The 24,145-nt window shown below is 41.4% G+C and overlaps 2 protein-coding genes across 2 annotated transcripts; one reads left to right on the top strand and one right to left on the bottom strand.

Annotated features, from left to right (window-relative positions):
* Window positions 1–27: 27 nt before the first annotated feature.
* Window positions 28–14,005, top strand: SLC25A32 (solute carrier family 25 member 32; the record flags this gene model as incomplete). The annotated part of the gene is made up of 7 exons (XM_083869880.1): window positions 28–199; window positions 2,955–3,105; window positions 4,137–4,222; window positions 5,437–5,597; window positions 11,129–11,242; window positions 11,801–11,946; window positions 13,416–14,005. 7 exons carry the CDS (start codon window positions 28–30, stop codon window positions 13,549–13,551), a joined length of 966 nt encoding a protein of 321 aa, XP_083726006.1. The 3' UTR covers window positions 13,552–14,005.
* CTHRC1 (collagen triple helix repeat containing 1) lies at window positions 13,683–23,210 on the bottom strand (the record flags this gene model as incomplete). The annotated part of the gene is made up of 4 exons (XM_083869894.1): window positions 13,683–17,218; window positions 18,362–18,578; window positions 19,932–20,153; window positions 22,977–23,210. 4 exons carry the CDS (start codon window positions 23,208–23,210, stop codon window positions 17,076–17,078), a joined length of 816 nt encoding a protein of 271 aa, XP_083726020.1. The 3' UTR covers window positions 13,683–17,075.
* Between the last annotated feature and the right edge of the window lie 935 nt (window positions 23,211–24,145).

Genomic DNA, 24,145 nt, shown 5'->3' with positions numbered 1-24,145 from the left:
CCCCTTTGCCCGCGCGCGCGGCCGGCGATGGGCACAGCGGGCCCCGCGTGCGCGGCGCGCGAGCCGCTGCCGGGCGAGCCGCCCGCGCGCTCCCTGCTGCGGCACGTGCGGCTGGAGAACCTGGCGGCGGGAATGAGCGGCGGCGTCCTCTCCACGCTGGCCCTGCACCCCCTCGACCTCGTCAAGATCCGCTTCGCAGGTGAGGCCGTGCCCCTCCCCGCCGTGCCCCTCCCCGCCGTCCCGCGCTGAAGGCGCAGCGCCGTGCCCGAGCCCGCCGGGCTGTCTGCGCAAGGCCCGCGCTGTTCTCTGCGCCCCCTGCGCGGCCGCGGCCTCACGGCTCGGAATACACCGCCCGTAAGCCGAAAGGGACGGTCCCCGGTTCTTTCCCCTGCTGTCCCAAAGCTTCCTGTCGCTTGTAGGGACTGTAGGATGTGCCTGGAGCTGCTTCCAGGCCGATTAGAGAGCTGGGCAGCCTCTTCCCCCCTTCCCTGACCACCGGTGCCGGAGGACATGGGAGGACCTTTTAGCAGGTGCTTCGTCCCAAGCCCACGTTCAAAGTTCGCCTTTATGCCAAATATTTTCAACGGTCAGAGCCTAGCGGCCATTTGGGATTAACCGTGGTTGTTAACAATAGTGGCATTGTTCTGCAGAAAACTCTTAACTGGTTTGTTTTTCCCACAGGGAAATGTGGTGACTTCTCTTGACTTTTCTGCTGGTTTGAGAAACTTGTCCACCGTTTATCATATTCTCTTTCAGAGAGATTGAAACATTTTACTGTATCTTTGGATTGTTTTCTTAAATAGATACATGGATGTTTAAAGATCTCCAAACACCAAACTACCACAGAGATGTTTCACAAAGTTTAAAACATTGCATGCCCTAGTTGAGCACATCCTGGGCTGCATCAGGCAAAGCACAGCCAGCAGAAGGGCTCTTTTCTCTCTGTTTTCTATTTGTAAGGCTATGTCAGAAGAACTGTGTCTAGTTTGGGGCTCTCCAGACAAGGATGGAAGACAGTGACACACTGGTGTGATTCCAGTGGAGGCCACCAGACTGGTGAAGGGGCTGGGGCACACGGCATGGAACAGGCTGACAGAACAGGGTCAGTTTGGCCTCAGAAAGGAAGAGCTGAAGGGAGCTAAAATTCCAGTCTATGACAATATTATTGGAAGACACAGAGAAGGTAAAGCCAGATTCTTAAAACCAGATACTTAGTAGGGCGAAAAAGAATAGGCACAAGTGTGAACATGGAAAATTCCAGTTATTTTACTGTGAGAATGGTCAAATACTGGAAGAGGTTACCCAGAGAGGATGTAATCTCTTCAGCCATGGAAACATTCAGGAGTCAATTGGTTGTGTCCCTAAGTAACCAGAGCTAATTAAAGCCAGTTTGAGTACAGGTTTGGATTAGGTGGCTTTTGGAGGTCATGTACTTTCACATGCTTCTTTGGGTTGAAAATAACAATTCCTATATTTTGTTTTCAACCAGGGAGCAAGAGCTGGTATCAGAAATGAATGTTGTGAAGATTCTTGGCAGCATCATTGAGAGAGAGAGACTTGTATTTGTGTCTCTGATTTCTCATATTGTTTAATATGTTTATAAACTTGATCTAGTGTCTGCATGGTAAAAAGGTTTATAAATGTCTTAGAGAAAGATCTAGCAACACTTAATTCAGGAAGGAGAAAAGAGGTGTTTGTGTTTGAGTTTTGAGTGGTTGTCAAGGTGTTGAGGTCTTGTCGCACTGTGCTCAGCAAAAGCATTTTGTCTTTAATGACCAAGTCTGTCACAATCTGCTGTACTGGACACACAATTCAAAGGGAATGAATAATAAATGTGGCACTGAACAGAAAATGCCTGTTTACCAGGATTAATTTTGATGGGGACACAAAAACTACACTTCTTGTAAAACTTTGAGGTCAATTGTCAGTACAGTTGCAGTCTAGCCATACATCTGTATTAAGAATGACAGCTGCTGCTGTGTTGTCATAATAGAGTAATTTTAGTCAGAACAGGGCTAGGGAGTTCACCCTCTACTCAGATAAGCTCTGCTTAGATCAGTTTGTTCAGTCTTGTGTACTAGAATTTTGAATAGCTCCAAAGATGCTCTTCAGGCAACTTGTTCAAGTATTTGGCCACTCCTCTGGATAAAAAGTTCTGGTCAGAATTCCCTGTATTTCAGCTTGTGTCTGTTACCTCTTGTCATCTCACTATGGACTGTATCACATATGTCATTAGTAATCGGCTTACTCCCTTGCTGTTATGGTAGGAGCAATAATAGTTACCACTCCAAGTTTTGTGGACATCCATGTTCTACATGATTTGTCAGACAAAAGCATATGTGTTTTCTGTATTTTTGAAGTGACATTTTCTGAGTATTTGGTCAACCAGATGTTAGTTTATTAGGTGGGAGAAGAAACCTTTGAGTATTCCAGTAAAAACTGACTTGGGAATCAGTAAGATGTGACCCATTGCTTTATAGAACATTTTAAATTTGAATTTAAGGATTGTTACTTGGGACTTGTCTAAACAACTTGGAGAAACGTGTCATCCATATCACTTGAAGTATGATGCAAAATTGCTGGAGTGCTAAAAAACAGAGACAGAAAACTTCAAACCTGCTTCTCATCAAAAATGCACAAAAGTGCATTTACTTAGCCTTGTCAGATTAATGGGAATTTTCCTCTTACTCAGCTATGGAGTTATCTATTTGTTTGTTTGTTTGTTTCTTTTTCCCTCCTTTTTTTTCCCAAGTTCTTGAACTCTAGGCTTATAAAGCTGTTAACTCCAACTCTTGCCTACTTGTGAAATAAAACTCTAGTAATACAGTTGATCAGTTAGGTTTTGTGTTTATTTATTGCTTGCTTTAGAGGCTGTGGACTCCTGTGTTGGCTTGGAAGCAGTTGAACTTTATGCTTCATGAAATGTTTTCCAATTGAATTTCTTTCTTTTGTAGTAAGCGATGGACTAGAGCTGAGGCCAAAGTACAATGGGATTCTCCACTGTATGACCACGGTCTGGAAGCATGAAGGACTTCGAGGCCTGTATCAAGGGGTAACTCCAAACATGGTGGGAGCAGGGGCTTCCTGGGGACTTTACTTTTTCTTGTAAGTAGAACCATAAAATGTTTCACACCCTGCACAATGTAGCATTCAGATATACATTGCATCTTCTTTGTGAGGTATAAAAATGTGCCAAGTGACTTACAAGCTTGTCATTCTCTTGGCTAGTCCAGGTCTGGTAATGTTTATTATGGCTTGCTGTTGTAGAGTTTAAGCAATTTGAGTCAAAGACCTGTTCCTTTGTCAGGTACAGTGCATTCTCTTGATGCTGTGAAAATACTAAGGAATTTGAGAGGTGGTGATACTATTCATGAAGAGTTCTCTAAAAGTGCCAAAGTTCTTAAAACCTCATGAAAAGCAAGAATCTAAATTGATTTCTTAAAAATTAAAGAGCATGAGTTTTTTTACTAAAACTGAATGTTTGATTGTTTTTAATCATTTTAGTAACAGTTTTTTCATCATTTTTGTCAGTTGATGGGCTTTGCTTTTAAAGCCTGTTTTTTAATATTCTATTTTATTAACTCTATAACTGTGACCTGATTTACTGCTTATCCCTATTAATTGAAAGATTTTAGGAACTAGTTAGCTGGCATGCCTATGCAATGCTCACTTGTCAGTTGTCTAGTCTCTGTTACTGTTGTACTTCAGTCCTTAAGCTTTGCTGGAGATTGCTATTGACACTTCATCTTCTGTTGGCAATTTCTTAATTCACAAAGATTGCCAACTGGATCATGAGAAGAAAGCTCAGTGTATTTCTGAGCTAGAGGATAGATACCTAGCACTGTAGCTCCCAATAAAGTTCTTTTAGAAGTTAATTCTTGATAGCTGATAATTTTTAAGATGCAGTCTCATTGATACTGTCGGTTTAATTGTACAATTTAAATATATACTACCATAGCTCACTTTAAAGAGCTAACTGCACAGAGATCAATTAAACAAAGGTAGTTTGGATACTTTTTCTTCAAAGGCTGTGTACTGCCATGATCTTAGGTCAGGTATGTCATTCTAGACTTGGGGTTTTTTTTGTGATGTTGGTGTGTTTTCAGCTTTACTAAATTATGTTGTACGTTTTCCAGTTACAATGCCATCAAAGCTTACAAGAAGGAAGGGAAGATGGAAAGTCTCAGTGCAAGCGAACACCTAGTGTCAGCTGCAAAAGCTGGTGAGGTTAAATGCAAAGATTAATGTTCACTTGTGGCCTTTACATATGCTGCCTTTCTCTGTCAGTGCAGTTTTTTCTTACAGGTGGCAAGTGCAAGTGTTCCAGCCCAAATGCAATAGTTTGTTGTCTGAAAATAAAACAAAGATGTCTAGCACAAAGAGTTGGGTCACTGTGGTCCTTCAGTTTTGCACAGAATTAGTGGTTGTCAAAATGTTTTTTGTCTTTGTTTTCATTCTGTATAAGCACTTTCCGTATTTAGTAGTGTATTGGGTCCCAGAATGCGCTACAGAAATCTGCCTCTGTCAGACTGTTAACTTATTAAATGTTTAACACTTGGACTTGGAAAGGAGGTGGCCTATTGAATCATGGAATGGTTTGGGTTGGAAGGAACCTTAAAAATAATCCAGTTCCAACCTCCTGTCATTGGCTGGGACACCTCCCACTAGACCAGGCTGCTCAAAGCCTCATCCAGCCTGCTTTTGAACACTTCCAGAGATGGGGCATTCACAACTTCTCTGGGCAACCTGTTCCAGTGCATCACAACTGTTACAGTAAAGAATTTCTGCCCCATATCTAATCTAAACCTACTCTCTTTCAGTTTGAATCATTCCCCCTTGTCCTGTCATTACATGCTGTACAGGCAATTTGGAAGACTTTTTATTAGGATTTTGAGGCATTCATTTAATGTTGAAATATAAGGCATATTGTTTGACATGAAATATAGTAATGGATTCTGCTACAATGGCATTTTCAATAACATATCAAGCTATAACAGGTTGTTGCTATTAATCTGTCAATATTATTAAGCAAATTTCTCATCACTGAGGTGTCCATTAAATTTTGAATTCTTGTATTCTGAAGAATAACTTGGATAATCAGTGGTACATTAAGAAATTACATTTCCCGTCTACATTGGATTATACAACTAACTGTGGAAAGGTGAAGCATAAAAGGGGCTGTACTAGGAATGTGCAAAAATACAGGTGCCCTGCAAAAGTACCCCCAGCAGGAGTGAAGTGGACTTGACTATGAGCTTTGAAGGGAGAGAAAGAGAGCAATGGAGTGCATAAACGTCACCTGTTTTAAACAATCTGAATGCTCTGGTAGGAAAAGTAGTTTTGTCATTGTAGAAGCCTGTGTTACATTGAACTGATCAAACTGGGACAGTCTGTGGAGTTGGCATAACAATGAGTGTAACTTCTGTCTGTTCTCAGGAGCCATGACTCTCTGCATTACAAACCCAATATGGGTAACCAAGACTCGACTTGTGCTACAATATAACGCTGGCGTGGATCCCTCCAAGCGGCAATACAGAGGAATGTTTGATGCTCTTATAAAGATATACAAGACAGAGGGCGTACGTGGCTTATATAAGGTAATCACATTTAAGAAAAATTCCAGGATTGTCTGGCGCCATCCAGTAGCATGGTGAGACTTCTGAATATTTACCAAATATTTTACCAAAAAAAATTTGTAATAGCTCTCTTTCATTCTGTGAGTCTTTCCCACTGAAGAACTGCAGCAAAAAGGCTTAGCCAGAAGAAAAGTCCTTATACTGTTGATAAACTGCTTTGTAATTTTTTGAATCTTCCCATAATTAGAATTTGTATAAGCAGGGCAGCAACAGTGTAACCTATGTTGCTGGTAGTACTTCCTTGTGTTTTATCCCTCATCTCTGTATTTCTAACACCTTCTGAAAGATAACATGACTAAAGTACTTGCTAATTTTTTCTTCCACAGTGGATAGTTTCACAACTGCCTATTTGCTCTCTGGTTATTGATGTCTGTAATCTGTCAGCTCTAGATACATTAAATTTGCAGACCTCTAAATATGGTCTGCGTGTGGGTATTTTTTTTTGTTCCCTTTAATTTAGGGAAACAGGTGGCAACAAGATTTGGACTTTTTGCCTCCTCCTACTCCGTTCAGGTCATGACATCAAGATGCAGTCATCAGTGCCTGGAAGTTGTGAAGAAACCTATTTTAGTTCAGTCTGGCTCTTCTGCAAGTATTGCTGCAGAATCATAGAATCATAGAATGGCTTGGGTTGGAAGAGATCTTAAAGATATTCTTGTTCCAACACCCCTATGATGGGCAGGGACACCTTCCACTAGCCCAGGCTGCTCAGAGCCCATCCAGCCTGGCCTTGAACACTGCCAGGGATAGGGAAAAAGACGAGTTTCTCTTAGAAACTGTCCTGATTACTGAACATTAGCTTCTTTTATTTTCAGTGAAAAATGTGATCTTTTCTATTCTGTAAGACATATGTGCTTCATGGCAATGAATGCCAAATTCTAACACCAGGAACAAGGCACCTTACTTATTCCTAAATTGAAATTGTCAGGATTTGTGATTTGCCTGCCTGGATGTCTGCTCTGTTCCATGTAGATAAGTTCTGATTTCTTGGATCTGTTAGGTTTTAAGATGTCCTTCCACCCTTCTTTTCAGATTATTCGTGCGAGTAGCATGTGTCGCCTTTGGCACTAGACACTTCTTTGTAGTGTTAATCTGCAATGTGGGACTAAAGCAGCTATTTCCTTTGAAAGAGCAAATTACTTGCTTAAATCTGCAAAGAAGGTGACCTAAATAGGTCCTGAGTGACCTACATAAGTATGCACACTGAGCAACTTCCATTTGACGTCAGGACTCTCTCCACCCGATCTATACTGGGGGAAAAGGCCACCTCTTCAGGTGACTCTTTGACTTGTATATGGCTTAGCCTTCCTCCATTTCAGTGTTTGGAGGAGTTTTTATTTTTCTGGCTCTATTTGAAATTGTACAGTTTTGTTAATTGGCCTGAGTCACAGGAGTTGTAGTACACACAATTGTCTTCTTTTTCCTCATAATCTTCATTTCAGATAGCATTCCTTGTAACAGATAAGGGGATCTCAGATAGAACCAGCTTATTGTAAATGAAGAGATCTCAAATAAAACAACTTTCTCAGATAGAACTGGAAGTAAAATCTAGAAGGAGATTTTTCTGTTTGAGATTTGTCTTCTAAAGAATGGTGTTTCTGACCAAACAATTTAATATTGCTCTTTATTGCACAGATGCTGTTACTGATCTGAGCAAATCCTTTGAGATACAAACTGGTAATGTCAGGCTACATCAATCTTTCTAGCAGGGATCAAAGCTGTTTGTATTAGCTCTGCTGTGTATTGTTTGTCCATCAGATATAGTTGGTCTGAATCTGGGTTTCTCAGTAAGCTGTTTCTCTTGAATTTGGCCCAGTTTTGAAAAGGCAGGAGGAGTCTCCTTCACTCATTACCCCAGTAATTATCCAGTCAGTGATCTTCCACACACTCCATCCATCCATTTGGCTTTGTCTTTTGCTCTCTATGCCCCTGATGACTGGGAACAGAGCTGCTCTGTTGCACACAGGCTGAATTAAAAAAAAACAGCTTGGGGTTATGTAGTTTGAACACACCCATGGGTCTGCTGGACATCTGAGCTCTAAAAATTACTTTGCCGTGAAGTTGAATGTCATGCAACCATCTTCACGTTATGAAGTGTTGTGTTGTTCTTTTCAAGCATAAGGTAGGAGTGACCAGACATGGTAAAATAGTTGTAAGATTGTAGGATTGGTGCTTTTGGGAAAACATAAAATATCTCTGAGCTGTTGAGAAACTGTTAGGTGTACAGTCTAGAGTCTGACATCAGTCAGTAATGCAACTAACATCCTTCATGGCCTTCATAGTTCTGTGTGTGCATTTTTATTCTCTTTTATTGATGATATAGAAGCAGCAGTTGGAAATAGAGCAATGCTTAATAAACAAGAGTAAAATACACAGGAAATGTAGAAAATATAAGGAGATTAAAGTAAAATCCAGGTTCATCAAGACTGAGAATAATAATGTGGTATGCTGACTACAACAACAATCATAACAGTAATGTGTGCTCGTTACCAAGTGAAACATATTTGGACACTTCTGTGTTGTCATTTCAGCTTTGGTAGGCCAGATTCTATGCTCTGAGGGCAAAGTACTTTTTCTGGTTCCTCAAGGGCTAAGGCACTTACCTCTCTTTATTTTGCAATGCTTTTTCTTCTGTTACTTTTCTTGTAAATGTGAAGCTTATAAGCTTTCTATATATTGGTACCTGCACATAGCAAAATCCATTGAGATTTGGCCATCTTGATTTTAACTGAAGTTGCTGGTTCTACACAGAGACATAAGTATAAGTGGCATTCACTTAAAAGATTTTTCACCATGAAGGAATCAAGATGATAATGGTGACTTCAGTGTCTTGTCTGCACAAGTTCTCAGAGCGGGACACTCAGATATTGCTGGTCTTTGACACACTGAGAGCCCAAATTAAGACCACACTGGAGAGATTACAAGGAGTATTTGCTGCATTCTTTTGGAACACACAGCAGAGGCTGAATGCTGGCTTGAGTGCTGTCAAGCTCTTCAGGCAGTGATGTGAGTACCACATCACCACATGAACCTTGTTCCCTTCTTAACTAAGAAGCACAGGTTTTCCAGTGTGTACATTTGCCTTTTTTTCTTTTTATTGTGATGGATAACCTTGAAATACTAACCAACAGGACATATTCTTCTTGTCATGGATTTTCAGCACTTAAAACATTTTAAGCCAACTTGAAAATATTTCTTTAGTCCCACTGTCTGCTGCTCAGAATTATATGCCATTTAAATTTCTAATCATACATTTAATTCTGTCTATTCTAACCCTTTAAAAGAGAATTCAAGCAGGACTTCTTTGAGGAACCATTTATCTTGTCATGCCTTCATGGCAAAAATCTTCTAAGGATATATTTCACATATTAAAGTAAAAAAAAAAAAAAAAAAAAAAAAAAAAACCAAGAAATACATGAAGTTATTATAAACTTTAATATGACCGTAAATCTTTACGGTCATAATATGGATCAAGCTAAATATTAAATTCTATCAAATTTTATGGCAAGAAAGAATTTTGTATTTAATTACTCTAAGAATAACAAAATAGAAAATGTTTCAAAAACGTTCTCAGCCAAGATATTTCAGTGCTGTGAAGAAAACAGTTTTGCTTAGAAACATTTTTCCATAAGAATATGTTGTTTTCTATGATCAGTAGAAACCTGGGTCAGCTCCTATTTTACTGAAGCACATTGGCTGACAGCTGCCTCACTCCCTTCTTGCATTTTTTAATGTTGGCCCAACATTAGAAGTCCCTCAGTCTTTAGAAGCTTTTCTCATCAGCACAAAACTTAAATCATGCTGATATTTGTTTAAGAAGTACAACCAGGAGATGCTTTAGGACTCTTGGGTGCAAGTTACCCAGACCTTCTGGCTTAAGTTTAAAAGTTTAGTCCTCTTAAAGATTGTTCAGTGTTCTTCTTTTGTTGGCTGGGAAAGTATTACTTCATTCTTCTATGATATAAAGACATTGTTCTAATTCTTTCCAAGTGGAGAACAATTACTTCCACTGCCTTTTAGTGGTTTTACTGTCTAATCACCAGGAAATGTTTGTGAAGGTTTTCCCTGTATCACTGTCTATAAGTTTCATATTGTTCCTTTTTTTGCTGACCCAGATATTTTTTTCTTTAATATTTTTCATAATTTTTTTTCTGCTCCTTCTGTTTTTATATTACTTTTATTTTCTTCTCTGATCGGGATTTCTGAAAACCAAAGTTGTTCTTTTCCTTCTCTTGGGGCCCTTTGGCTTCAAACTTCCCATTGTGCTTACAGCTGACAAAATACTGATATGTGGTTGAATTCCACTTGTTCTCATTTGGGGAAGTTTTTTTTCTTTCACCGGCACTTAATGTATTTCACCAGTTTGTGGTCACTGATGGCGAGTTCATGACCATTATTTCTTGCCGTGAGAAGAAATTTATCCTCATGTATTAAAGAAATTCTAAAAAATCATTTCCAGAATGACTGAAAAATGTTAGAAATCTATATGTAGCATTTGGAAAGCTGATCCCTGAAGTGGTATTTTGTGTATTATCCGTGCAATTTTTTGCCTGCTGTAATTTTAGTTGTTGGGAGTTTTTCTGCAATTTAGGAGTTTTATTATTTTGTCCCCTTCAGGCATCCCTTCTCTTTTTAACCTTCTCCAGGCTTTTAATCATATACTGATAAGTCTTTATTCAACATTTTGTGCTTTCCTTTAATCTAACACAGAGTTTGGCATCTGGGCACATTTTTAAATTCCTTTTGCTTGCCTTAATGGATCATAGGCAATAAAAATGTTCAATATATATTTTTTTACTTTATTTCTTCAAGTGCTTTTAGCCACATTTTGATCACTTACTCCATTATAATTGTCCCCCAACAGTTTGCAGCAAGCTTTTCAGTCCCATTTTGGCCAAGATGATTAAACCCCCATTTATTCATGTTTTTTAATGTAAGTGACCAACTCTTCAAAAAGAGAATTAGTGCATTTCAGAACCCATGCAGCTGGCAGCTCATTTTAATGGAGTTAGTCCTGCTTCCGGGGCAACTCCTGCCTTTTCTTTCTTGTGGATACAGTTCAAAAAGTACCTGTTTTCGCTCTTCATTTCAACTTTTTTGAAGCTAAAGGTTGATGCATATTTTCGTGTGTTTGTGTGTGTAAGAAGGACAGTGCTGGAGCAGCTCACTCTCTTCTCCCACAGGAACATGGTGTGGTGGTGGACATGGCAGTGTCAGTTTTATGGTTGGACTTGATAATCTTAAAGGTCTTTTCTAACCAAAATGATTCTATGATTCTATATAGACACAAACATGTCAGAAAAGTAGCATTTATTACGTGTTTGTGTGATGCCTGCCCTTAAGAATACCTGAGTCAGACTGCAACAGCTGTGCAGGCAGAGAGGCAGAGTCTGTACATTAAGGGAGGAAAAATGTAGGTGTGTGAGCTGTGCTCTGTCAAGTTGTTTAGGTTTTGTGCATTATCCCTTAACCTTTTTTTATCTTTTTTTTAGGGATTTGTGCCTGGTCTGTTTGGAACATCACATGGAGCACTTCAATTCATGGCGTACGAGGATTTGAAAGAGAGATACAACAAGTATAGAAACAGAGTATCAGATACAAAATTGGTATGATGCTTGAGATTAAAATTATGTTGTGGCATGTCAATAAATAGAAGTTGATTCCATTTGTCAGGTTATACAGCAGCCAGCTGTGCAAAGTATTGGTATATGAATTGAAATGCAGAATATATAGAAGGAAATAATACTTTCTCACTTTTTAGGATCAAGCAACTGGTTTTCACTGTTATTGAAAACCAACTTCTTATTTTGGCAAATGTTTTGAGAATTTTAGAGGAAGAAATGAGGGTTTTTTCTTACTTTGTGGAACCAGAGGGAGTGGTGTTAAACCCTGGAAAACCATTTGGGTGCAACTTGGGCGAAGGTAGCTACTTTTGGAAGAATAGTTTCTCTTGATGGGAATGAGAAGGCACAACATGTTTTACAGTCAATTACTCGTAGCACTGTATGTAGTAAACACTGGCATTTCTTTTTAATGTGTTGTATTATAAAGGGGAAAAATCCAGAGTATTGTTTGGTTGTACATTTAAAAATCAAATAAGATTTTTGGAACTGGCTAATTTAATCCATACCTAAGCCAAGCCTGAAAATTTTTGTTGCTTTTAGAACACTGTGGAATACATAATGATGGCAGCCATATCCAAAATATTTGCTGTGGTAGCAACATATCCCTATCAAGTTGTGCGAGCTCGTCTCCAAGACCAGCATAACACATATTCTGGGGTGTTTGATGTGATCCGCAGGACATGGAGGTAGGTGTGCAAAATTAAAAGCCTACATGTTGGAAACTGAGTTTTACAGAATCAGAGCTTCCCTTACTGGCTTCTGTGCTGACTTGCAGAACCAGTACAGTTCAGAGCAAACAAAGTGTTAGTTGTACAAAGCCATATTGTGCAAGATGCCACCAGCAGCAGTAAGCTAAGGAGAGAGGAGGAGACAGAGAGTCAGTGCCCCCCTGCAGGTTTATTTGTTTCTATTTTTTATTTTGTCTCCCTTCTCTCTTCTCCAGCAAATTTCACAGGCTAAAAAATAACATTGTCATGGCCAGTTAGGGAAACTAAATTAAGTTGTCTGTCTTGAACTGCTTTAGCTTATCACATAGGACAGGAATGTTGTGCTGCTGAGAGTTGTGGCTAATCCAAATTCCTGGCAAGGTGAAGTGAGCTAGCCAGAGCTGATTATACTGATGTCTCTGGGTTACCCTGGGGCCTGACTGCATTTGTAGTCTAGTCCCAGCTTCCTCTAGGACCTTTATAGACCTGTGACCTCACACCTGTTCCTATCTTCTCACAAAGCTCCTTCCCTGAGCTCCACAGTGCGGGAGAGAGTTTTCAGACAGGACTGTAGTTACTGAGAGTGGCCACCTCTACATGTGCATCCATTGCTTTGGACACAGCTTCTGAGCTGCAGGATATTGCTGGAGAGGTGGGAATGGAGCCCTGGGTCAGCTGAATAAGTGACTGAGGCTGTTTTCTTCCAGGAGCACCCTCGGTTCAGGGGCTGTACAACCATTTTGACTGGAGGCAATTCAGAGCAAAAATAGCTCTGATGTATCAGTGCTGTGCCCTTCAGTGCTGCAGGCTACAGGAAGGCTTATTAGTTCTGATAAAGTGTAGTACAGCCATTCTGGAGCCAGTACTTTGCTCATGATGAAACAAACGTGACTTGGGTAGTGTGAACCACAGCCAAGCATTTCTCAGGATCTCTCTGTTTACTTGTCCTTCCAGGTGTCCTAGGCCTGTGAGTCCTGCACCTAAAGAGCTGAGATTTAATGTCTCTGAAATTTTTTAACAGCCCTAGAATGACACACTGATTCAAATCGGGTCAAATTAGATTATCATTTATTGGCCATTAGAATCAAAATTCTGGAGGAGATGCTTAAATTCTCAAAAAATGAATGCTGAATTTTCTTAGTTGTTTAGCCAGTTCTCACAGCATGAAGAAAGATAGTAAATTGCCTTCTACTTAGACAATACCCACAAAAAACCACTCAAAGTCTGGGCTAAATAGCTGATCTATGTAACGCTATTATATGTTCAGAAGAAAAAATGATGGGTTAATACTTGATGCACTTTAACCACTGTCTGAAATTGTAGCTTTTAACCTGAAGTACATCTCTCAGTGGGAGTGTGTGAAATAAAATGCCAGGCTTTGTTTTATGTCTGATTTTTTTCTATTAAAAGACATTAATTAAAACCAAAATTTTTTTTTGTCTTCAAAGGAAAGAAGGTGTTCATGGATTTTATAAAGGAATTATACCTAATGTGATCAGAGTGACTCCTGCCTGCTGTATTACATTTGTAGTTTATGAAAATGTGTCTGGCTTTTTACTTGGCTTTAGAAAAGAAAATAATTAAAGGTATGAACTTGTGTTCCTAGGAAGGAATCTATCCTTTGTTTTTTATATTTATGATCTGGGAGAAATTTAGTTCAGCGGTCTTCTTTGACACTTTGAATTGATCTGATATTTTGAGGAAAGAATGTAGAGACAATAAACCCTGCCAGCATCTCTCCTGTGGAATGTTCCAGCATTGCTGCCTTTCTCTCTGAATCAGCTGTGTCTGCCTGAGGCAGATGTCTGCAACTGTGAAATAATAGTGCTCTGACTGGGTGAAGGCAGCTGCACAGCAATTCCATTCATCCTGGCCTATCTGGAATAACCCACTAAGCAGTTTCAACAAGTCTCAAGATAACAGTTGCTGAGATTCTGCTCCTGCACAAGTGGAAAACTTCATATGAAAGCAACCCTGGGGCCTGTCAAAACTTTCTTAAATCTCTGAGTCTCATTAAAACAAGGAATGTCACCTGAAACCACCTTTGTATTATTCATCAGATTTTAGGATATGGAATGGTCCAGACTCCATTGCTCATCCAACACAAAAATGCTGCCTCAGTGGGGTGCAGTTTGGAAACTGAAATTGTTTTTTTAAAACAGCTGTCTGTTCTTGTGTTTGAATAATTGCAACTGTAATGAAACTCAAGCTTTTGTCTCATACCAGGACAGACTTGCACTGTGGTTTTTGACTTGGGTTTAGCAGCAGACTGATGTGCTAAAAGTGCATGCATTGCTGGCCACTTAATTTTCTCTCTCTTTCATTCTCTCTCCATCTCTTTCTGTGCCAGTCTGTCTCCATTAATGATACAACTGACCAAATATTACTAAGTAAATGTATATTTGAAAGTGAGCTTACATTTTAAAACTGAGGATTTTTTCCCTTGTAATCCCATAGTGATGCATTGTTTAAACCAGTGTAATAGCAAATAAGACCACACTTACTTTAAATAATACTCTCTGGAAAAAAAGATTTCTAGTCTAAAAAAAATCCTGTGCACAGGACTTTCTTCAAAAAAAAAAAAAACAAAAACAAAACAAAAACAAAAAAAAAAAAAAAAAAAAAAAAAAAAAAAAAAAAAAAAAAAAAAAACCAGAACAATCCATTAATGTCTTCTGATTTAGTTTAAGGAATATATGTTAATATATTGATTGCTAACTTACTGATAAATTAACTTATAGTACATCTCAGTAAATTTGTATAATTATGGGTTTTTTCCACACCAATAATTGCCATCAAGGATATGTACCTTTTAGAGTTCTGGATTTGGTGGTTTGGGGTTTTATTTCTTTAAGAAAAGATATTACTGACCCTAACGCCTGCCTTCTGCTGTCTGTATGAAGATATTAAGTATCTAGTAAGTATCATTTAACTAGGAAATAAGTTCACAAAGGCTCTCCAACAGTTACTGGGAAATTATCAGTTAGGTAGGGAGCAGAATAATCACTTAGAGAAGTTTCCTGTTTACCCAGACTAACCTAAAGCACAGAACAATTTTTAATAAAAAATTAACAGAATAGCACTTGGTTTAAATTTTAAGTTAAAATCTGGAAAGCTGCAGAAACTACTCAGCATTTTGAATCTTTGTTCAGGGATCCACTTGCTTGTTTTTGTAGACACTATTGCCACATACCACATTTTGTGTATTACTAACTACATTAATAATTTACACTTCCACAATCCCATCCCCTCTACTGATACAGTTGATTATCTCATCGGAAAGAATAATCTCATCTGGGGCCAGTATTGCTGGCTTTGGTTTTTATTACAGGAGGTTCTGTGTGTATTTAGCTGAAGATAAATTTACTGGAAGTTTACAATGTAAATTATGTAGATCCATAACAGCAGCGTCTGCCTTTGGAGGGTGTTTACCAGGGTTTATGTGCTTTGTGGTACACAGAATGAATTTAATGGAACACTGAGTTAACTCCGCCACCCAGGGTCCAAAATATATTGTGAAAACATCATAAAAGAGAAAAAGCTGTGCATGTACTGCCCTGGATTAGTGTGCTCTGGGCCCAGAGCAGCTTACTTGTGCTTCAGGACAAATGCAAAGACAGGCTGTGAGCGTGTGCACAATCGCTCACTGTGTGTGTACTGACGTTCTGTAAGTTCACACCACAGCTCAGCTCATAGTAACTTGTTTGTGTTCAGATACCTTAAAATCATCATCCAAGCCAGTGAAAACATTACAGTTCTTCAGAGACAAAATACCAGCTGTGTAACGTGCTGGCTTGCAGCAAATCTCACACAGCATATTGCAGCTGGGCAAGCCCAAGTGCTCCCCTCACTGCAGGTATCCTCCTCCCCTGGTATTTGCAACAACAGTTACAGGCAAGAGCTCCTCACCCAAGAGATGCCTGGGGGAAGTCTTACAGCCTGTTCAGAAAAGAAGTTGAGATTTAATCCTAAATAGCTGGAATAAATTCATTATCTCAGATTCAATGGGGTTTTTTCCTTCTAATTTCTGGGAAAAGGAGATTTTTGCATGTTGTACATGCTTTTTGTGGGTTTTTTATTTTATTAATGTAAAATTGATTTTGTAATACAAACATGACTATTGTTTCTCTTTAGAAGGTGTACAAATTTTTAAAACACTTGAGTATGTCACAGCATTTGGAAGAAAACACTTAAAACACTGAAGTTTATGTCTGTTGGTATGATCAATGTTGTCACTTGTCAAACAGCTGTGACATCATTGTTTCACTTTACTAATTCACTTTTTGAAAGCTTAGGCATTTCAACCTGCCTTGTTTCTGTATCTTCTAAACTGTTTAATATATCTAGCTTTTAACCAACACCAAAGTGATTCTGTATATCTGAAAGGCTAAATCAAGGAGAATTATTTTATTGGAGCAATAAAATTAAGTGTTGTAAGTGTAAAATTATTTAGTGTCTTCATCTTAGTAGTGGAGACCAGTCATAGATGTTACACTGAAATCTAGTCTATCAAGCAAGAGGGGGAAGGAGATCTCAGATAGTCTGGTTTTGCTCAGTTATTCATAATGAGGTATTTAACACTTATCACCTTGTCTAGGTCACAGTTCAGTCACCAGGAGTTTGTTGAGAGACAAGACTGTAACAACAGAGCATCCTTTTCTGCAGTCAGGTTTACAGGAGTGAATTTTATGTGTGAATTTATTTTACTTTCTTAGAACTTTATCCATAAAGCCTTCTAAAAAATCGTGTATCATAACACATGTAAAATACATTAAACAGATTAATGATCAATAAAATAACCTAGAAATTTTTTTTGTAAAAGGTCTTATTTATTTGATACAAAAAGTTACGGTTAATTCTAAAAACAGTGGTGGTATTACATCAAAAAAGAAATATAAAATGTTAATGAACTTGGTTTTGATATTTGTATTCTAAAATGATTATTACAAAAAGCCTCTGCCATATGCAAAACAAGACAAAGGCTACAGATGCAAGGCTTTGGTGCCTTTCAGTCCAGTACTTGCATCCAATTCTATTGAAATAAATTCTGAAAAAAAATAGTACAAAATTTAAAAAAAAATAAAAGGTATTATAAAAAGAGAGGGAAGTTATTTTGGCAGTTCTTCAATGATGATTCGGGAGACTGAATTCCATCCAGTAGAAGCATCTCCCCGTGGATAATCTGAGCACGTCCCAACCCAGATGGCAATATCCACCAAGCCAGCACTGATCCCTTCACACAGACCTTCCACTGGTTAGAGACAAAAACCAGGTTACCTCAGACACAATCCCTTTGTAATTCACAACTGAAGGTGGACACAAGTACTTAGGAACAGCTGTTCGTTGCAAGCTTGTGCTATTTAGTTAAATGTGAACAGTTTTAAGAATTTTAGAACAATTTTAGAAATAAAAACTGATGTAGAGATGTGGTGGCATCAGTTACAGCTGTGCAGTGCTTCTGTCCATGCTGCTGTTTGACAGTCACTGCAGTACCTGAAGTAGATCACAATCCACAAAATGGCTAAAAGGGACGTATACCTGCTGCTTTAAATGCCCAAATTTCTACACTGGGAGCTGGAATATAGCTTCATACCCTCCCAGACATCTTTCTAGCAGTGATAGGAGGGGGTGAGGGCACAGCCATCCCTGATTTACAGCTAAGCCCTGTAAAGGTGATTGCTACCCTGTTAGCTTTTCCACTCCTAAATCACTGCTTCTGTATAAAGTTCCACTCCTGATGCTCCACTAGCACCACTAGTTGGAGGTGGGGTAATAAAGACCAGTCAGCTCTACCCCTGTGCTGAAAAAATCCTGTAATAGCTCTAGACCTTAGATTTCATGTAGTCATGCAGTACAGGGAGGTAAATGGAGAAAAGGCACAGAGTTTACATTCCCTTTTCTTAGTGTCAGATCCTTTTATGTTGAATGAATTCACTAATTTGCCTCTGCTAAGCAAATGAGTAATTACTCCCAAGTATTTCACTTTGGAGGTAGTTTTGTGCCCCACCTGAAATCAGAGTAGAAATTGCAGGAGGAATGTCTCATTTTTTGCACAAATAATGTGCAAATATCAGTATTTTAAGCCAGGATGACACTGTCTACTTGGCAGTAGGGCTGTTTCTCCATAGGCTAATACAGCACAGAATGTCTCTGTATTCATGTCGTGGCAGAGACCAGTGGACCTATCTGGAGAGAAATCTCTTCCATTTCTAAATCTCAAGATATAAATACCACCAAAAAAAATTGCCACTTAATAAATAATTATAATAATATTACTTATCAATAGCCAACTCTGAGGCAGCAGAGTAAGAGGAACAAGTGTGAGTTGGCCAGTCTCTGCCTTGGGTAGCTGCTGCTGCCTTCTACTCCCCCTCTGCTCTCCCAGCACACATACCTGAAGAAGTTCTGTGTATGTTAATAGTAGAATTCAGCTCTGGGCTTCCTTGATCCAGGTATATTATGGCTTCAATCGGCAGCGGCCCGGCACACTCTGCCCCGTTAAAGGTGAAGTACCAGCGCTGGCAGCAGGCGTTCCTGCACTTGAGCCGGAGGGAGCCGCTGAAGAGCACTCGGAGGGCGCTGTTGGAGCGCATCTTGGTGAATGTGCATTCCTGCCGGGAGGGAAAAGTGCCTTGCTACAGACCTCTGGGTGTGACCTTGTTTGTTTTCTGTGTGTTTATATTTATGACACAGATTTAGGGATATATTTCTTTCAAAGTGTTTTGGTTATTCTCTTTAGTCCCCTCTGGGAAAAAAAAAATAAGTAGAGCCTGGAAAATCGCTTGTGGTGCAAAGATGCGAATCAGAACAGCGCCTTGTAGGTGGTAAAGGAGAAACAGATTATGGAAATTCTTAACTTTATTTAGATAACACCTGCTGTTAAGTCGGTAGCCTAGTTAACTTCTGGGATTTATGTAAAGGGATACAAGCTCTCTGAAAGCTGCACTCAAGCCACAGAATCACACAATCATAAGGATTGGAAGGGACCTCTGAAGAGCATCTAGTCCAACCCCCCAGTCCTTGCATGACAAAACAGCACAGTTTCTGTCTTTGCCAACAGAAATCCTGGACTTAACTGTTATCACAAGACTTCTGAGTAGTTTATACCCAATAAAAGCTCCACTTTCAGGTTTTTAAGTGGTTGTTAACCTGTCTTCAAAATGCTGGGTATCATGGGAAACAAACAAACAAACAAACAAACAAGATAGGGACAGCTCTGCAAGTACAAGTCAATGAGAAAAGTACTAAAGTACTGAAAAGCTGATTTTCCCTCTAGCCACAGCACAGCAGTTAAACTGCTGTAGTCACTCTGGGCTTTGCTTCATAGCTGGGTTTGAGCAGGGATTTTTTTTTTATATAGAAGTTTTATACCCAGAGCTGCAGTGGAGGACAGACTATTTGTGTCAGTCTGGGTGCCAGTGGCACTTCTGCTCCTGAGCTGAACCTGCTCCTGGGAAAGACCACATACCCTTACCCTTCCTGTTGCTTTGATGAGGATTCCCTCCATAATGCAAGACTGAGCAATGCTGATCCTTTGCAGTACCATCCTGCAACTGAGTTTCAGTGAATAACCACTTTGAAGCAGGAGTTATAAAGACCAGTTCAATTAACAGATAAAAGATGTCTATCCCTTCTTAGGACTGAAGTGGTAAAAACCTTGCCCTGTTTTGGGCAAGCTAGAGGTACTTTTTTGGTACTGTGACCTTCAGCCTTACAGTTACAGATCTGGACTACTAAATGTACTCTTACACCAGCTACAAAATTCTTCCAAAAACCCTATTCCAGAAATGAAACAGGCACACAGCTGATACACAGCTGAGAGGAATCTGAAGTTGCTAAGTCTTTGAGAAGTTCACCCTTGCATGCAGAAAAAGGCCCCAGCAGGGAATGTGTGAGGCTGGTGCTGCCCAGCTCACAGAGAGGCAGACCTGGAGCCTGCTGTGGTTGGTGCAGAGCTGACTTACCGCGATCTTCCCGAGGTCGATGCCGTAGTTAAGGGCGCTCCAGGAGCACTGCTTGAAGTTGGGTGTCCAGGACTCCTCGATGCTCTCGCGCATGCACTCGCCCTTCTCCCCCTTCAGCCCATCCCGTCCCGGGATCCCAGGTGTCCCAGGGATCCCATTGGCTCCAGGGTTTCCATCCCTTCCAGGAACACCACTGGGGCCTTGTAAGCACATGCCATTATACTGGAAAACAAACAGATCTTATTGCTTCCATCCCTTAACTCCGAGCTTAACCAAGTCAAACATGAACGAATGACAACAAAACACAAACCCCTGCTGTGCCACAATGGGCTATTTCTGCATCTCCAAGAAAATGGTTCCACAGAAGAAAAAAAAAAGGAATAAATTTTCAAATAAGCAGTGCCAGCAGAATTTGCTGTAAAATAAGATGCCATTTTTTTAAATTAAAAGATGCGTAAGTCCTAGATTAAAAATTTATCTAGTCCAAGAATTAAAACCTGTCGGAAAACCTCAGAAGAGTCAAAACATTTCAATACAGAAACCAAAAAAGAAGTTGCATGTTAACAGTTGTTTTCTCCTAGCCCACCATTACTCGTATAATTGTCTATGCTAATACATTTTCATTATTATTTTTCCTTTTTAAAAAAAAAAATTTCCATTTCAGAGAGCAAAGGTTAACACCACTTTTCTTCTGTCACTGCTCCTCTGGTACACAACGAAATCATGATCAAGCACCATAATTCAGACTCCAATATGCACACAAATGGATGTGGGAAGCTGCACCATGGGATAAAGCTGAACTCAGGAACCCTGTTTGTAATAGTGGGAAGGCACGTGTGGGAGGAGGGCACACTAACATCCTTCCTAACATCCCAGTATTAGGAAAGGTCAAATGTTGCTCTCCCAAACTCCATGTTAACATAGATCACCTTCATACTTTATGGGACTTGGGATTGCCCACCTTGGAGAGCAGGTTTGTGAAGCCCAGAGCTCCTTCCCACAGCAGCCTGAGTGCTGGGCTGTGGGAGGAGCACTGGTGTCAGCCAGCACAGAAATGCTGAGCAGGAACCTGCAGGGGCTGGCCATGGCTTTTCCTTCATGTGCTCTTTCTCATCTGGTGACTGACTGCTTCCTGCAGTCTTCATCCCAAATCCTCACAGATAGCTGTATTCTGCTATTCCACTTTCTCACATTTATTTGTCTTCATCTACTTTAAACCACTAAACCACCAAATCCCCCTCAGTTTCAAGAAGAACCAGTGCTGCAGCTATTCCCCCTCATGCCAGCCATGCCCCTGTCTGCACTACAGGAGCTGCAAACTACAGCCCCTGCCCTCTTTCCTTTGTGAGACTGGTGAGTTTTCTTCACTGAGGCTGCCTTTTCAAAGGCTCTGGTGCAAAAACCAGCTGAGCCATCACAGCCTTAGCTGGAGCCACACCAAAAGTATAATCAGTGACTATATGGAGAGGTCTAGTAAGAAGTCAGATGAGAGTTTGACTAATGGTTGCTAGCTTTCCCTTACTACCCTCACCAAAGAAAATCCTGCTGGCTAAAGGCAGTGGAAATATTGGAGTATTTTCATGAAGAAAACCACATTTTAGAAAAGTTAGCTGAAGAGAAGGTCGGTTGGTAAAACACACATCAACCCAGGAGAACAATGCAAGGAAATTTCTATTTCACACAGCAACAGTTACCTGGTTTTGCTCTTGCTTTCCCACTGGACTCTATTTGTAACAGTGACTGGCTCTGGCTTTTGCATGTGGTTACTCACCACAGAAATCCTGGATGTGGAAATAGGCAAGAGCTGGGGCAGGCCAGAGCTCTGCCCTATTGCCCCCCATCCCCAGAGACAGCAAGAGGGGCTTGCCTGCCTTCACAGAAGAGCTGCCACCCACAGCCAGGCAGGGAGAGCACCTCAGCCATGGCACCTCCCAAAAAACAAATGGGAGCACAAGAATCACCTGGGCTTTGGGCTCCGCTCCAACTCAAATTAGTCTGTCTTGCCAAGTCAAGTATTTTTTAAGCTGGAAATGTATAAAACATATTTTAAACATCCACTGAAGGCAGGATCCCCCCTCGGTCCTGCCTCCATTGTGCCCTGGCAGGGCCTCTGCTGCAGCCCTCTGTACAGCTGGGCTGTGATGAGTCAGCTCCCATTGATTTACCCGCACTTTGCTGCTCTCTCTGCCGCACACAAAAAGCACTGAGCAATTTCAAAGAAGTGAGGGACTCTGAAACACTGCTCAGAAAATGTTAGCTCCTCCATGTGTGCAGACTCCTTATTCTCAATGCAATTCAATTCCCACAATAAAAGTGAAAAGGCAATGAAGTAGTGTGAAAGGGAAGGAGCTTTGCTAGCAGTGGTGCTTCCAGCACATCACTTTAGGGGATCTCTCTGGAGATCAGGGAAGAAATGGCCATACCACTGATTTTCTATGGAAGCTGAACGGCAGTCCAGCAGCTCACAGAGATACCTTCACATCTGCTTTCTGCATCCCAAGGACTGGAAAATTTCCCTGCTGTCATCTATCCCTGAGATAGGATAGTCCCAATGCATTCAGGTTTCTAGTAGCAATGGAATCGCAAACAGAGTGGTGTGCAGTCCCTGCCGCCAAAGGAAATAATGCATTCAAGGGACTCCAGGGAAAAGTGTGTTCGGTGAGCAGAGAGGTTTTAGGGCAGCCCATGTCCCCCGGTGCCGGGCACGGCGGGGAATGAGGCCCCAGCCGCCATCCCCGACCCTGCCCCGACGGGGAAAGCTCTAAAACACACACACTGGACCGCCGAGAGCCCGCGGTCTGTGCCACAGCCCGTCCAGCGCCTTCTCCGCCTTTTCCCCATTCAGCACAACAAGGGCGCAATTAACCGAACCAAGAGATGCCCCAGAGCGCGGGACGGCGCTGCCCCGCCCGGAGCGGCCACTGGACTGTTCGAAAGCCGCTTTTTTCACATCTTTCCAAAAACAAAGGGGCTGCGTGGCTCCTCCATCCCCCTCCCGCCACCCCCGCCCGCCCCGCTCCCGGTGCCCGGTCCCGCATCCCTCACCACGTCCAGCACCTCCCGCTGGCGGAGCGCCTTCTGCTTGCCCTTGGGGCTGTCGGAGCCGCCGTGGGGCGGGGGGGCCGCCAGCAGCAGCGTCAGCAGCAGCAGCAGCGCCAGAGGGGCGCGGGGCATCCTGCGGGCCGGGGACGCGCCGGGGCCGGCGGCAGCGCGGGGATGAATGAGCCTTTCAGAGCGCGCAGCCCCAGCTCCCTCCCCGGGGAGGCCGGGAATTTCCATCCTGTAGCCGAGCGAGGCGGGCAGGCAGGGCCGCCCCCCGCAGCCATTGGCACGGGCCGGGGGCTCCCGCCCTGCGAGGCCCTTCCCGCCTCTCCCGGAGCCCGTCCCGGCTCTCCTGGTGCCTCTCCCGGGGCTCCAGGCTGTTCCCTTCCACGTCTTCAGGTGTTTGTTCAGCAGCCGTGACTCCTTTCCCATAAGGAGCTGTCTCTGCAAGAAACCGCCTAAAGATCCTGATGCACCGTGAGGGGAAACTGATAAAGCTGGGCATCAGTCACGGATTTCATTTTAACAGAAGTGGAGGTAAGGACACAAAATCCTCCTGAACAACAGGGGATTTTAGACTTTTTAGAAAAACATGTTATTGCCACACTGACCATTGTCAATTTACTAACAGAAAGAAAGTTATTGGTTACCCAGTGTAAACCATCTCATATTGATTTCATTTAAAATCATACTTTGCTTTTCATCATTCTAGAAATGAATGCACTGTAAAATAAAGGATGTGACGTGTCCTTAAGGATTCAAAATAGAAATAACAAATGTTTGAGAGGTAGCTTCTGTACACTGCAAACTGCATGGGATATGTAGAGGTAGAGTTTCCAGGAGGGGGAGATAAGTTTCAACACTTTTTTTTTCCTGAAGTATTTAACAAAACCACACATTTCTCCTGCAGGAAAGAATGCTATGAGAAGTTGAGTCATTCAAATAGGCTGCATGGAACCACATTTTTCTGTCGACTGAACTCCTTCATGTGGCCACTTCTGCCTTTCTCCCCTTTCCATGTCTGTGCTGCTGGAACAGCAGCAGTGAAGTGAGATCTGCACCACAGGACAGTCACACGCTGTCCTGAGAACTGGGACTGATGTCAGCCACATTGCTGAGGTGAGGGCTCCTACCAGTGTTACACCCTGCCAACTTGAAAAAAACAGCTGGTA

The sequence above is a fragment of the Zosterops lateralis genome (genome assembly GCF_965231275.1).
Source record: "Zosterops lateralis genome assembly, chromosome: 1".
Classification (NCBI taxonomy): domain Eukaryota; kingdom Metazoa; phylum Chordata; class Aves; order Passeriformes; family Zosteropidae; genus Zosterops; species Zosterops lateralis.
This window is presented reverse-complemented; position numbering and strand designations above follow the sequence as displayed.